Consider the following 13,428-nt stretch of genomic DNA (forward strand, 5'->3'; position numbering starts at 1 on the left):
CACGGAAGCTGTTGCATCCATTTCCTCCCAGCCAGATTTGCCTGTGTGTGATGACGTAATCACGGTCAATTCCGGTCAGTGTTTCCAAACACATGTTTTTGTAACTGAAGAAGGTACGTTTCCGCAAATGGTTTCTGGGGCTATGTGTCAATGGTTCGTGGGGCTATGCGAGAATGGTGTGTGGGGCTATGCATTTTTTTTTTTCCAATTTTTAACTATTGTAACCTAAATGTCACCCTACCTAACCTAACCTAACCTTACCGGAAATGGTTCGTGGGGCTATGTATCAATGGTTCGTGGGGCTATGCGTCAATGGTTTGTGAAGCTACGTAGGTATTGTTGGGTGTTGTGGGGTGCAAACACTGCATGCCGAGTACGGTAGTAAAACTGTGACCGCCATTTTGCGTGTTACCGAAGGCAAAGAGAAACGAAGAAAACTAACTCGATATGTCGCAAATAGAGCTTATTTCCGTGAAATAAGCAAAATGCCATCTTCAACAATGTTTCTGAATGCAGAATACGTAAGTACGAATATTGAAATTAAAAGAACTAGCAAATTTCAGCCGTTTGTCCGATACGAGAAATTTACCATGTATTTTTTTAGTATATGTATATTAAAAATATATATATACTTAAATGACAATCTTTTCTTCTAGATTCTCACTGGTATTTGGTATTAGCTAAGATGACAAGTCTGGGCAATTTTTATTTCTTCAGCAACGCAAATTAGATTTCCAATATACCCCTTGTTGCTAGTTAGTACTTCTTTCCCAGCTGTGCAAAATTCCATGGTATACCCCAACATTCAAATTATCAATCTCCAAATTTTTATAGATATAAATAAATATTTTTAAAACTGTGAGTATAACCTGTGTAAATGTGCCTTCAACAACCATTTGTCAATTAGTAGAATTCACAATGTTGGACACATTAAACCACAAGAAGAAAATAGAAGTCGAGTTATTTATAAATTGTAGTCATAAAAGGGGAAAATATGGGCTAGATTTGTGTCTCTTTCCTGCAACTATCTAATTTAACTATTCTTTTTGCTCCTGATTTAATTGTACTGGAGATCTAATTTGGCAGAAATATTGTGTGTAATTAATGTATTTTTCTTTCCCAGTTGGTTATATTTCACATTACATTTTGAACATAATTTCATTGTACTGAAAGCTTTCTGTGGTGTCTCGGTAATAATGTTTGTGAAAATGTTTTATCATCAGAGAACAACATCAGTGTTCCAAATCTCAAGAAATGAAATTTCACTATTATCTAGATATTTGTAACACAATATGTAACACCATAATATCTAGATGTCGTTGGAAGTGAACCACAAATGTTCTAGGAGGAAATGTAAATTGTGACATGGTTTCTCAAAAGACATTTTGATATAAAAAATAAAGTGTCCAAGGTCCAGTGTAGCCTTAGCTGTTTTATTCATGGCAATTTATTTTTCATTTCCAGATGATGAACGTCTTACATTCCGGGGTAATTCTTTAGCTACCAAAGCAATGGAGGCGTATCTGAAGTTGACAGGAGACAGATATTTATTGGAGACGCTAGGAGAGCTTGTGAAAGTGGTGTTGGAGAGTGGACAGGACTGCGAGGTCGACCCTCTCAAAGTGAGCAACATGGCAACCCTGCAGCGTCAACAACAGAATCTGAGGGCTGCTGTTGAGATGGCATGGGCACGCATTCTTGGTTCACATTCCAACTTCCCTGTGTAAGTGTAAAATTTAGTATTTGTTAGCATACTTCTGGGTAGTCTTAAGGTTGATAGTATTCCAGGCTAGCTACTCACCGGGAATTTCGTGAATTACATGAATTATATGCTCCGGGAATTACATGTATGCGTGCATTCTGCATGAATTTTTCTCCGTAGACGTGAAATATTGAAAATTTAATTAATGCAAATCCCATTGAATTTATACATATTTATAAATGATCTGAGGCAAGTTTTTCACACTTTGGCTTTTATTTTTATCGAAGAGGAAAAGAAAGCTGTGTGGAAAATGAAACAGTTTTTTGTCAATCTGTTTCCTTTGTTAGTCTCCTTTGCAGAACAAAGATTGCAAGATAAGATATGTTGAAGTTGATTAGGTAAATTTTAGTTTGAAATTCTTAAACGGTTAACAATTTTTCGTAGACTAGTATATACCATAACATTTAGGAATTGTAGCTTTCCTAGCGACGTGATTCGAACAGTGTGTTCTCGGGTTACCAGCCAGGTTAAATCGGCATTAGCTTCCAACGTTTCAAGCGCATACGTTGCTCTCATCTTCAGGAACCTGCAACGTATGCGCTCGAAACGTTGAAAGCTAACACTGATTTAACCTGGCTGGTATCCCCAGAACATCTGTTGAACCGTAACATTTGTGACTTATGTTTGTATATGTATTTCGAGTCTGAATATGTTGTGAAATGAGAAATGTGAACTCCGCACCCTACATTAAATATTTTAAATATGTGTACCTTTTAATTGATTTTTTTGTGTGTGTGTGTGTGTGTGTGTGTGTGTGTGTGTGTGTGTGTGTGTGTGTGTGTGTGTGTGTGTGTGTGTGTGTGTGTGTGTGTGTGTGTGTGTGTGTGTGTGTGTGTGTGTGTGTGTGTGTGTGTGTGTGTGTGTGTGTGTGTGTGTGTGTGTGTGTGTGTGTGTGTGTGTGTGTGTGTGTGTGTGTGTGTGTGTGTGTGTGTGTGTGTGTGTGTGTGTGTGTGTGTGTGTGTGTGTGTGTGTGTGTGTGTGTGTGTGTGTGTGTGTGTGTGTGTGTGTGTGTGTGTGTGTGTGTGTGTGTGTGTGTGTGTGTGTGTGTGTGTGTGTGTGTGTGTGTGTGTGTGTGTGTGTGTGTGTGTGTGTGTGTGTGTGTGTGTGTGTGTGTGTGTGTGGGGGGGGGGATAGGATTGGAATAACACAAATCCGTTATACATTTGTGTGAGAGGCGGTAATCGAAGGTTCAAATAGAGAAACATATCCTTGAATTTTTGGAAAGTTCGCCTTGAAAACCGGGAATTATACTTGGATTGTTTCATTGTTCTAGAGTAGCTACCCTGTAAGCTCCGTAGCTGAGCACGTTAAGTGGTCTACTTTCAAACTCACCACCAAGGTTTGAGTTCGAGTCCCAGCCTGGACATGCATCTTCATCAATTTCATCTAATCACCACTCATCCTCATAGTCACAATTAGCCAAAAGTGGCAGAATAGTGATATGGAGAATTCCTGAAAAATAAAAAGAAATACATGTGATAAACTTGTGCAATAACTTGTCAGTTTTAAATTTTACACTTGAAGTGTATGGATCTTCCATCTTTTAATTGTGCGAGGGTCAAGAATTTTTTTTTGGTAAATAAGTGAAAAAGAATGCACTTCAATATATAGGATTAAGTTGAAATTTCTAGTAACTTATTTATTAAGTTTTCTCATGCTGAGTCCTAAACATATTCTATTTGTAAATTTTGGAAAAACATTGCTGATGGATCAACTTGGGAGTGCCTTTTAATCAGTGTATTTTCTCCTTATGTCTCCCAACAGAGAGTTGCGGGAATGCTTCCATACCTTTCGGCAGAGGCTGTCTGCATTGGGCAGGGAAGACATCAGTGATAATCTCATATCAGCTTCCATTTTCCTTCGCTTTTTGTGTCCGGCGATCTTGTCACCAAGCCTCTTTAACATCACACGTGGTAAGCTTGTTTTATCTACTCTTCACAGCTTTTGTTGCCATTAGATAATTGGAAAGAATGAAGTTTAGTGTGATCAAGGGGATGATGCTATTCAATTACAAAGCAGCAACTTTAGTATTATTATTATAAAAAATATTCTGCATAAAAATTGAATTGTCTAGGAATTTTGATTGCTGAAAATGTAATGATAATTGATAAAGAGTTGTAAAGTAAAGTTTATAAGTACTAATGCACCAAATTAATATAATAAAATGGCTGCATTAGTAGTCAGTTCAGCTGAGTAATGGATTAACAATCTCGTCTCCAAAGAATGGGATCAAGTTCCATGCATGTTATACTAAGTGTTCTTCTTGTGTTTATTCTTTGATCCATTTCGTCGAATCATTATTTATCTTCATCCTTGGTATAAAAATAAAGAGGTGGGAAAGTAGCAATAAATAATTACAATATAGAGAATTTGTAACAAATTGATTGTAACAGGTGTTGGTTTAATACAATACACTAGTTGTATACTGTATTGAAAAATACAACATGCATGAATTTTTATTTTGCATTCATAAGTCTGCTAATGATTTGAGGTAAGTGTGGCAGTAATTTGTAAGTTATTTATAGAAATATCAGATCGAGAAAATTATTGATCTTGCTTATCTATAATGAAAAAAAATTGTACCTTCAGAGCAAGTTTTATAATTTTGTATCATGGCATGTATTAGTATGTATTACAAAATGTCTGTGTGACTGTAATAAATTATTTATATACTTTGTTTGCAGAATATCCAAATGAAAAAGCTGCAAGGAACCTTACTTTAATAGCTAAAACCCTGCAAACTCTTGCAAACTTCACAAGATTTCAGGGGAAAGAAAATTTCATGGAATTCATGAATGACTTTTTGGAGAGAGAAGCCATATCAATGAAGAATTTCCTTCAGTTAATATCTGTGAGTATTGTTTCCATTCAATTCAGTTCCACGTGACACTAGTCTCGTGTGTTTGTAAATAAAATGAGTTTTCCAAAAGTGTGATCAATAATGAGATTCTTTCAAATGAATAAAATTTTAAAAATAAATTTTATATAGAATTTTCCGTTAAATAGCCAAATGATCTGCCCAGAGTATGTCTTCTCTGCTGAATTTGTGCAATACATTTTTTTGTGACAATACAAGTAACAAATTTCTTTTTTCTCATTTAAAAAGTTGACATATCAATACATTTGTTGTGTACAAATTTAACATTAAAAAAATGAGTGAGAAAGTGTAATATAATTATTTTCATCGTTGTAAATAGTTCTGAATATATGAAAGTTCAGACAAATGCAACAAGTTTTCTTTCAATTTGTATGTATAGAATCCATTTCACAGTATACAAATCACACAGAATATCAGCACTGTTTCATGGTATAAAACTGATTCAAACCGCAAACATGTGACTTATGTCTTACTATTTCCTTTACAGAGTCCACTGTCCAAAGACCATCACTACATGGAATTTGATGGCTATATCGACCTAGGGAAACAACTCAGTATATTGCACACACTTCTGCTAGAATGCATCCCAAAGATTCCAATTAAGGTAAGACAATTTTTGGTTAGGTTTTGTAAAATGCTATTTTGAAGCAATGTAAATGTTATTTAATAGAAATACAATGCAATTTTCAGCATGGCAAAAAGGAAAATGTTTTAAAATAATTGCATTTTACACTCGTTCAAAAGCAGTCATTAATTTATATAAGAACAGCATATCTACCGACTAGGAATTCCTTAAATCTCAGGAATTCTGTTGGGATTTGTGGTACCATATGATCCATAATTATCTTAAATCTAGACATTCATAAATATTCTTATGTATGACTGTTATTTGCCTTAATTTTTATCCAGATTTACTAGTTGTTTCTGGTGAAAAACAAAAGATGTAGAATGAAAATTGGCTGGGCTTCTTTATTTTCTTGGTTGGTTGATTTGGTGTTTTAATCAATCAATATTGTCAAGATATATTTTGATATTGGAAGTTTTTATCCTGATCGTGATGTTTGATGAAATACCACACATTCTAATAAACAAGGTATAAATGTGTGATAAACTTCAAGCTCCATAGATTACTGGGTTATATTTTACGTACTGTGTTGTTAAAAAATTGTAAGTGGTCAATAAAGAAGAAATATGAAAACAAATGAAAGATATTTGTATTAAATGCTTCTGTTCCGACCAGAGCATGTATGAATGTTTCGTTGTGTTTGTTCTGTGACCTATCGTATCTAATCATCATTGTTATTAATGTAAAGAGGTAAAAATAAATAACTAATAATGTATTTTAAATACAAAGTAACACTTAAACATGTAAGAAGTTCTGAAAGTTGTGTTAAAATATAGAATCTATGATGCTTGAATTAACTCATTTACGCATATGCTATTAACAAAAATGCATTTGGTTTTCTGTCCTATGGCTATGTTAAATGTTGGCACTCTTCCTTGTTGCAGGCATGTCCCATAGGAGTGGAGAAGCTGCAGAAGATACTGGACAAGATAAGATTAGCGTTAACCCAGCCTGTTAGTCTCTTGAGGCAAAACAGTTCTCCTGTGCAATGCAACAGGCATTCAGAGGGTGACAAACATGCTTTTCAAAGTCTGCAGAGGAATATTTTCAGGTAACTGAACTGGAATACTATAATTACTTCCTTATAGCAGAATATTTTATTTAATCCAGCACGATGTGCACTCTTTGCTAGGCGTAAGAAGATGCACTTCGTAAAAGAATACCTGGAAGTAATTGGTTCTTAAGTCCAAATTTTAATTGTTTTAAAGCATGTAAATAATAATACCTTCATTGATTTATCGAATTTTATTAAGATGGAACATTTTTATTTCATTATGCAAAGATAAAGATTAGAAAAGAAAAGACAGTAAGAAAAGTGCTGTCTGCCATAATTTAAGGAGGTGTTTTTATTGATACAACTTTATTAATCTAATTTGATTAATTTTGACCATTTGCATTGAATCACACAATTGATAAAGATGCGAAAAGATGAACATGTTGAAATAGCAAACTGAAATGTACGAGTGCATGTTGGGTGAAATTTATCCCGGCAGCGACTCTATGGTCCTGTAAGCAGAATTAACAAACTTGCTAACAGCCATTTCAAGGTCCTGACACATGGAAGGGTTCACTTGAAAGGTACTGAGAAGGGTGGCTTTAGACACTCATTGGAAGTTATCAAAAAAATTATTTCAAAATAGACTTGGTAATTTTTACCCATGCATGCAGCTTTACGGGTTAACTTGAGTAAATAGAAAATTATGAAAAATATGCAGCAAGTATTATTGGCTTTAAAAATCTAAAATATAAATTAACCATTGTTATTTTTTTTTACAGGTTTAATGACCCGACTGTTGGGAACCAACAAGGTGAATCATCACCTGTAACTCGCTCACCAGGACTCAAGGCATCAACGTTACCTCGAAACGCCTTCCTCCAAGGTGCAGGCAAGCATCTGCTGTCTCCAGACTATGTTGTGTACGGTGCTATGGACAGTGAAGGAAACCGGGAGGTTGTTCCCACAAGCAATGGACTCATGTGTCATCACAATCAGTTGATATCTCAGAACTCTTATGTTAGTCACTGTAATCATCATTGTGTGCATATCCACTGCCAGCCCCATCTAAGTCCAAGGGCACAGCGGGGCAGTCAGTTTCATAGGCGAATACACATGGCCAATGGAAATGGGAACTTGGAAGAGTTCTCAGATTACCTTCAGTATGCCGATGACACCGTCGAAGCTGGTTCTTCAGGCGAGCTGGAAAATAACATCAAAGGTAGCCAAATATCAATATCCCAGTTATCAAACGTTGCATCGTCCGGGTACCAAAGTTTTGCATATAGTCAAAGTTCAAGCCCAGTGGATCCTACCATCAACCGTGAGAATGGGAATCCCACCGTGAACCACAATGCTTGCCAGAATGGTAACAACGGCAATGGCAACATCAATCCCATGGGCGTTAACGGGAACAACAACACTGCTCCTATTCAACCGTTAGCTTTCACCAATCCTGTGTACCATATGGACCAAGATTCAGAAGCTGTCCAAAGACCTGGGAGCCCAAGTCCTACGCATACAAGAGAAGATCGCCCACGGCGACGCCACTCGTGCAGCTCTTCCTCGGGATCTGCTTCCAGGACGTCAACTCCAACTCCACCCTCTAGTAGGAGGTTTGGTAATCGTGCTCCTCGTACAAATCCTCAGTGCACCCTGCGGAACTGGAGATCTCAACAGCAGCGAGAGAGAATGTATTCTTTTGCAGGTGAGTTCATCACTTCTTTTAAACAAATTAGCTGCATTACAATGAAACTTACATGATAAAATAAAATATCAAACCAGGCATGTATATTTGTGTTAAATTTTAAGAAGCCATAATTCAAACCTGATACTGCATGTTAACTTTTAAGCCATTATTCAAACGAACTAAACTGGAAATAAGAAGTTTTATTTCTCTCCTCTTCTAGGCTACAGGACAATCTAAACGTAAAAAAAAATTCTTCACAGAATATATCACATTATGAAAAATTTACATGAACATATTTGGGTATGAGAATCTTTTGAATCAAAACATTTTAACACTTCCCCTTACTCAAATATGTATACTTTACATACATGTGACTATAATTATTTCATACCTAACTGTGATACATAATTGTCATGCACAATTTTTGATACAGGTTTTGTTAACAAATCTGCTATCATATCATTTGTTGGTTGATAAACCAAATGAAAATCTCCTTGTTGAACAACATCCCTAATATAATGATGTCGTACATCAATGTGCTTTGTACGCCTATGGTGCTGAGAATTTTCAACAATTTTATGAGCACTTAAATTATCATTAAAAATTGTAATTGTCACCTTAATATCAATTATCTCTGATAACAAATTTTTCATGAATTGTGCCTCTTTGGCAGCATCACCCAAACTATAATACTCTGCCTCGGTACTTGAGTATGCAACTGTTCGTTGCTTCCTTGATTCCCAATTTACAATTGAGCCTCCAAATTTTACAACTAAACCACTGTATGACTTACGATCTACCAAATCATTAGCCCAGTCAGCATCTGTGTACACTTTTACTTCATTTCCACCTTTTTGAAATTTAAGTTTATAATCTAGTGTACCTGCCAAATATCTTAAGACTCTTTTTGCTGCAACCCAATGTCTTACATCATAACAATTATTGAATTGACTGAGTTTACTACAAGCAAAAGCAATATCTGGTTGCGTACAAACTGCTAGATACATGAGACTACCTACCAATTGCTGATAGGGAAATTTGGTTTCACATTTCTCAGCTTTTTCTAATTTTACATTTAGCTCCATGGGAGTTGAAACAGTTTTGCAAGTATTCATACCAAAACGTGTAAGTAACTGTTTAGTATACTGCTTTTGAGATAAAGTTAGAGTATTCAATTTCTTATTCCTGTCAACCTCCATTCCTAGACAATGTCTTACTGGTCCCAATAGTTTAACATCAAAATGTTCTTTCAGTACATGGATCAACATTTGTTTTTCACATGCATCTTCACTAAATACAAAAATATCATCAACATACAATGCTACAATCATCTTTTTACCCTTTATACATTTTGTATAAACACAAGGTTCACATTTTGATTGATCATATTTCATTTTGATTAATACATCATGTATTTTCTGATTCCAAGCTCTACTTGCTTGTTTTAGACCATACAAACTCTTTTTGAGTAGACACACTTTATTATCAACCTGATAACCTTGTGGTTGTTCCATATAAATTATCTCATTTAAATCACCATTCAGGAATGCAGTACTTATATCAATATGATCTATGTCCATATTGTATTCCACACCAATAGCAAACAAAAGTCTGAGAGTAGAGTGTCTTACAACAGGTGCAAACGTCTCTTCATAATCGATACCGTATCGTTGCGTAAAGCCCCGTGCTACTAATCTAGCTTTGTATCTATCTACATCCCCATTTACATCTTGTTTTACTTTATATACCCATTTACATTTAACTACACTCTGGTCTTTTGGACGATCTACTAATTCCCAAACTTCATTCTTCAAGAGTGATTTATATTCATCATCCATCGCTCTCTTCCATTTGGAATTTTCTTTGCATGTTGTGGCATCTTCAAAACTTACAGGTTCCTCAAAACTCATAAAGGATGTGTCGGATAAATCATAATCACCCATCCAAATTGGTAATTGCTTATTTCTAACAGGTCTACCATTTTCTTGTTCTACATTTTGAGAAAAATCACTACCTACATTAGAACATTCAGCAGTTTCTGAATTTGTTACTTCTGATAATTCGCCGACATTACTATCAACACAAGTGTCACTTGACTTTTCTTCAGATTTCTGTCTAGCACCTACAATATTTTGACTGTCATTGTTTTTAACTTGTGATCCACTAAATGGTATCTGTACAGTCAGAGGTAAAATTACATCAGAAGACATGTCAGTGTTGACATCTGTCTTATCGACACATGACCCTGCAACATTTTCCAGGAATATAACACTTCTTGCTTTAATAACCTTACCAGAATTAGAAGTATCAGCTAATCTATAACCTTTTGTAAACTCACAGTAACCTACCATAATGTATGGATTCGACTTACTATCCATCTTTTTTCGTTTATAGTCTGGTGTCAAAACATATGCTGTACAACCAAATACACGAAGATGACTTAGATTAACTCTACGTCCTGTCCACATTTCCTCTGGAGTAGCATCTTTAATTGCAACTGTAGGACAAACATTCTTCAGGTATACACCTGTTGAAATTGCTTCAGCCCAATATCTCTTACTGAGATTAGCATCATGAAGCATGGTTCTAGCTTTTTCTACAACTGTTCTGTTTAGTCTCTCGGCAACTCCATTTTGTTGCGGAGTATATGGAACACTTGTCTCATGGATTATACCATGTTCACTGAGAAATGCAGAAAATTTCTTGTTACAGTATTCTGTACCATTATCTGATCTAAGTTTCTTAATTTTTAAATTACACTGATTTTCTACAAAAGCTTTGAACTCTACAAATTTTTCAAATACTTCATGCTTAAATTTAAGAAAATATACAAAACTCTTGCGAGTATAATCATCAGTAAAAGTAACAAAATATCGTGCACCACCCCAACTTGATTCGGACATTGGTCCACAAACATCAGAATGTATTAACTCTAGTTTTTCTTTAGCTCTTTTTGCCACTCCCTTGGGAAAGGATGCAGTTTTCTGCTTCCCCTCAATGCAAGGGATACATTGTTTTGGGGTGTCATCATGAAAACATACTCCATCAGCTAAATTATCTCTCAAAGATATCATTCCTTTTAGATTCAAGTGACCTAAACGTTTATGCCATACATCTTGTGAAGCATTAACTGACAACATAGCTACTGTCTCTTCACAATTTTCAAGAGAATTTACAGTAGTATTGTTTAAATTCATCATGGACAAATTTTCAGCCTGGTCTAACTTATAAATGCCACCTACCTTTGTTGCTGTAAATTTTGGAGTAGCCTTAATCTCAATATCAGATACATTGTAACCACTACACAGTTTGTCATCGAAAAGCATAACATAACCTTTTTCAGTAACTTTGTTAACAGACAACAAATTAGCAGTAATATCTGGAACATACATCACTTCAGATATTAACTTCTGCACATTATTTTTGAGTTTTACTTTCACATCACCAATTCCATTACTGATCACCTTTTGATTATTTGCAATGGTAATTTCAGATGATTTAGAATTTGAATAATTATCAAACCAATCTTTACGTTTACTCATGTGTGAAGTACACCCTGAATCTAATAACCAGTCATCATCATTAAATATTTTACTGGCATAAGCACTGTGTGTAGTCAACAAAAACGAATTATTGTTTTGTGAAGAACTTGGTCCTTGCTTCGTAACTGTAGGTTTCTTCATCCGCTTCTTAGACTTCTGAAGTTGAGGACATCTAGGCTTTATGTGGCCTTCCTTCTTGCAATGATGGCAAATAGGTACAAATGGACCCTTCTTCTTATCTGAAGCTAAATATGCAGAATCCTTGGAAACATTTTCACTTCGTCGAAAATCACCCTGCATGAGCCGTGACTTCACAAACTCGCTGGTAAGTTTCGTCTGTGTTCCTTCAATACCCATTACCAAAGGATTAAACTCTTCAGGCAATCCAATCAACATAATTTCGGCTATTTCTTCATCATCAATACTGCAACCCACGTCCGCCAACTCTTGTTGTAATGAAATGATTTCACCAAGGTACAAGTCCATTGAAGGAAAATCTTCATAACGCACTCTGGCCAGTCTTCTTTTAATTGCTAAGCGCCTACTTATACCTTGATTTTCGTAAGCTGCCTTCAGATTATTCCATGCTGCCTTTGCACTTGCAGCATTTCTAACATGTGGGTAGCAAGAAGAATGCACGCACAAACAAATCTTGGCATACGCTTTCTGGTCTCGAACTGGATCCACTGGAGTAGCAGCTTCGATACAGTCCCATAAACCACTATCGATCAGAGTTAATTTCATTACGAACTTCCACGTGGCGTAATTCTTAACACCTTCCAGTTTTTCAATGTTTGGCTGTCCACTATTAATCACGATTGGAGTCGTCATTGTAGTATCGAATTTGTTTCAATTTTCGTACAAAAAAAATTACATTGCACAAAGTTCGATTCAAAGCTTCACAAGCACTACATGCATTATCAAAACATGTGATCAGTCATGAGTACATCACAATAAATTTACGATAAAATTTTCACTGTGATGAAGCAACTCCAAAGTACATCGCAGCACAGTTCATGAACACCTGGGCTGGGCCCATAACCTGTTAAATTTTAAGAAGCCATAATTCAAACCTGATACTGCATGTTAACTTTTAAGCCATTATTCAAACGAACTAAACTGGAAATAAGAAGTTTTATTTCTCTCCTCTTCTAGGCTACAGGACAATCTAAACGTAAAAAAAAATTCTTCACAGAATATATCACATTATGAAAAATTTACATGAACATATTTGGGTATGAGAATCTTTTGAATCAAAACATTTTAACAATTTGAAATACAGTGGAACCTCGATTTTATATTTTCCCTCATTATACATCCAATCTTAATGGTCCCAACATAGCAAAATGTTATAAAACTTTCCTCGATTTTACATTTTTCTGCATTTTAAGTTTCTTTGGCTTGGTCCCATGGAAAACGTAAAATCGAGGTTCCACTGTATGCTCTTTTATTGTGAGTGTCGCTGGTATTTGAAATTTTGAATTTTGATTTTAATGTCACCAAATCAACTATGAGAATGATGTTAAAATGAAGTAGTTTTACTTTTCTCTTACAAATGCCAACCCAGCATTAAATATAACTGTAACTTCTCTTTTTAAGAAATTAAAAATGTGTAATGCACATTTGTGATTGGAGAATTGCAAATTGAGTGTAAAGCAGAAAAATGCCTGATTGATTGTCCATACTTTTACTTATATAATTTACAATATATCTTCTTCTTTGTTGGTTTTCTATGTCTCTTTTGGTTATTTTATGTTGATTTTCTACCTCTTATATTGTTACAGTGATAGTGATGAGGATGAATGATGAAATGGATGATGGGATACAATGATACATCATGCTTAACCATTATTCGAACTTGGTATCTCTGGTCTTGTGGCACACTATACTAATCAGTCCATCACAGAGGCCGGCAATATCTCTTATTGTCATACCAT

The 13,428-nt window shown here is 35.3% G+C and overlaps 1 protein-coding gene across 6 annotated transcripts in view; it reads left to right on the top strand.

Moving 5' to 3' along the window:
• raskol (Ras GTPase-activating protein raskol) overlaps positions 1-13,428 on the top strand; it is a 648,601-nt gene that overhangs the window by 629,346 nt on the left and 5,827 nt on the right. For all 6 annotated transcript variants that reach the window (XM_083126628.1, XM_083126626.1, XM_083126627.1 and 3 more), the window contains 6 exons: positions 1,465-1,723; positions 3,527-3,675; positions 4,447-4,613; positions 5,128-5,244; positions 6,150-6,316; positions 7,042-7,967. In XM_083126628.1, coding sequence (XP_082982754.1) covers positions 1,465-1,723; positions 3,527-3,675; positions 4,447-4,613; positions 5,128-5,244; positions 6,150-6,316; positions 7,042-7,967 — 1,785 coding nt within the window. The remainder of the gene's footprint in view (positions 1-1,464; positions 1,724-3,526; positions 3,676-4,446; positions 4,614-5,127; positions 5,245-6,149; positions 6,317-7,041; positions 7,968-13,428) is intronic.

This window comes from Lepisma saccharinum, chromosome 8 (assembly GCF_977018435.1).
Source record: "Lepisma saccharinum chromosome 8, izLepSacc3.1, whole genome shotgun sequence".
Lineage (NCBI taxonomy): Eukaryota > Metazoa > Arthropoda > Insecta > Zygentoma > Lepismatidae > Lepisma > Lepisma saccharinum.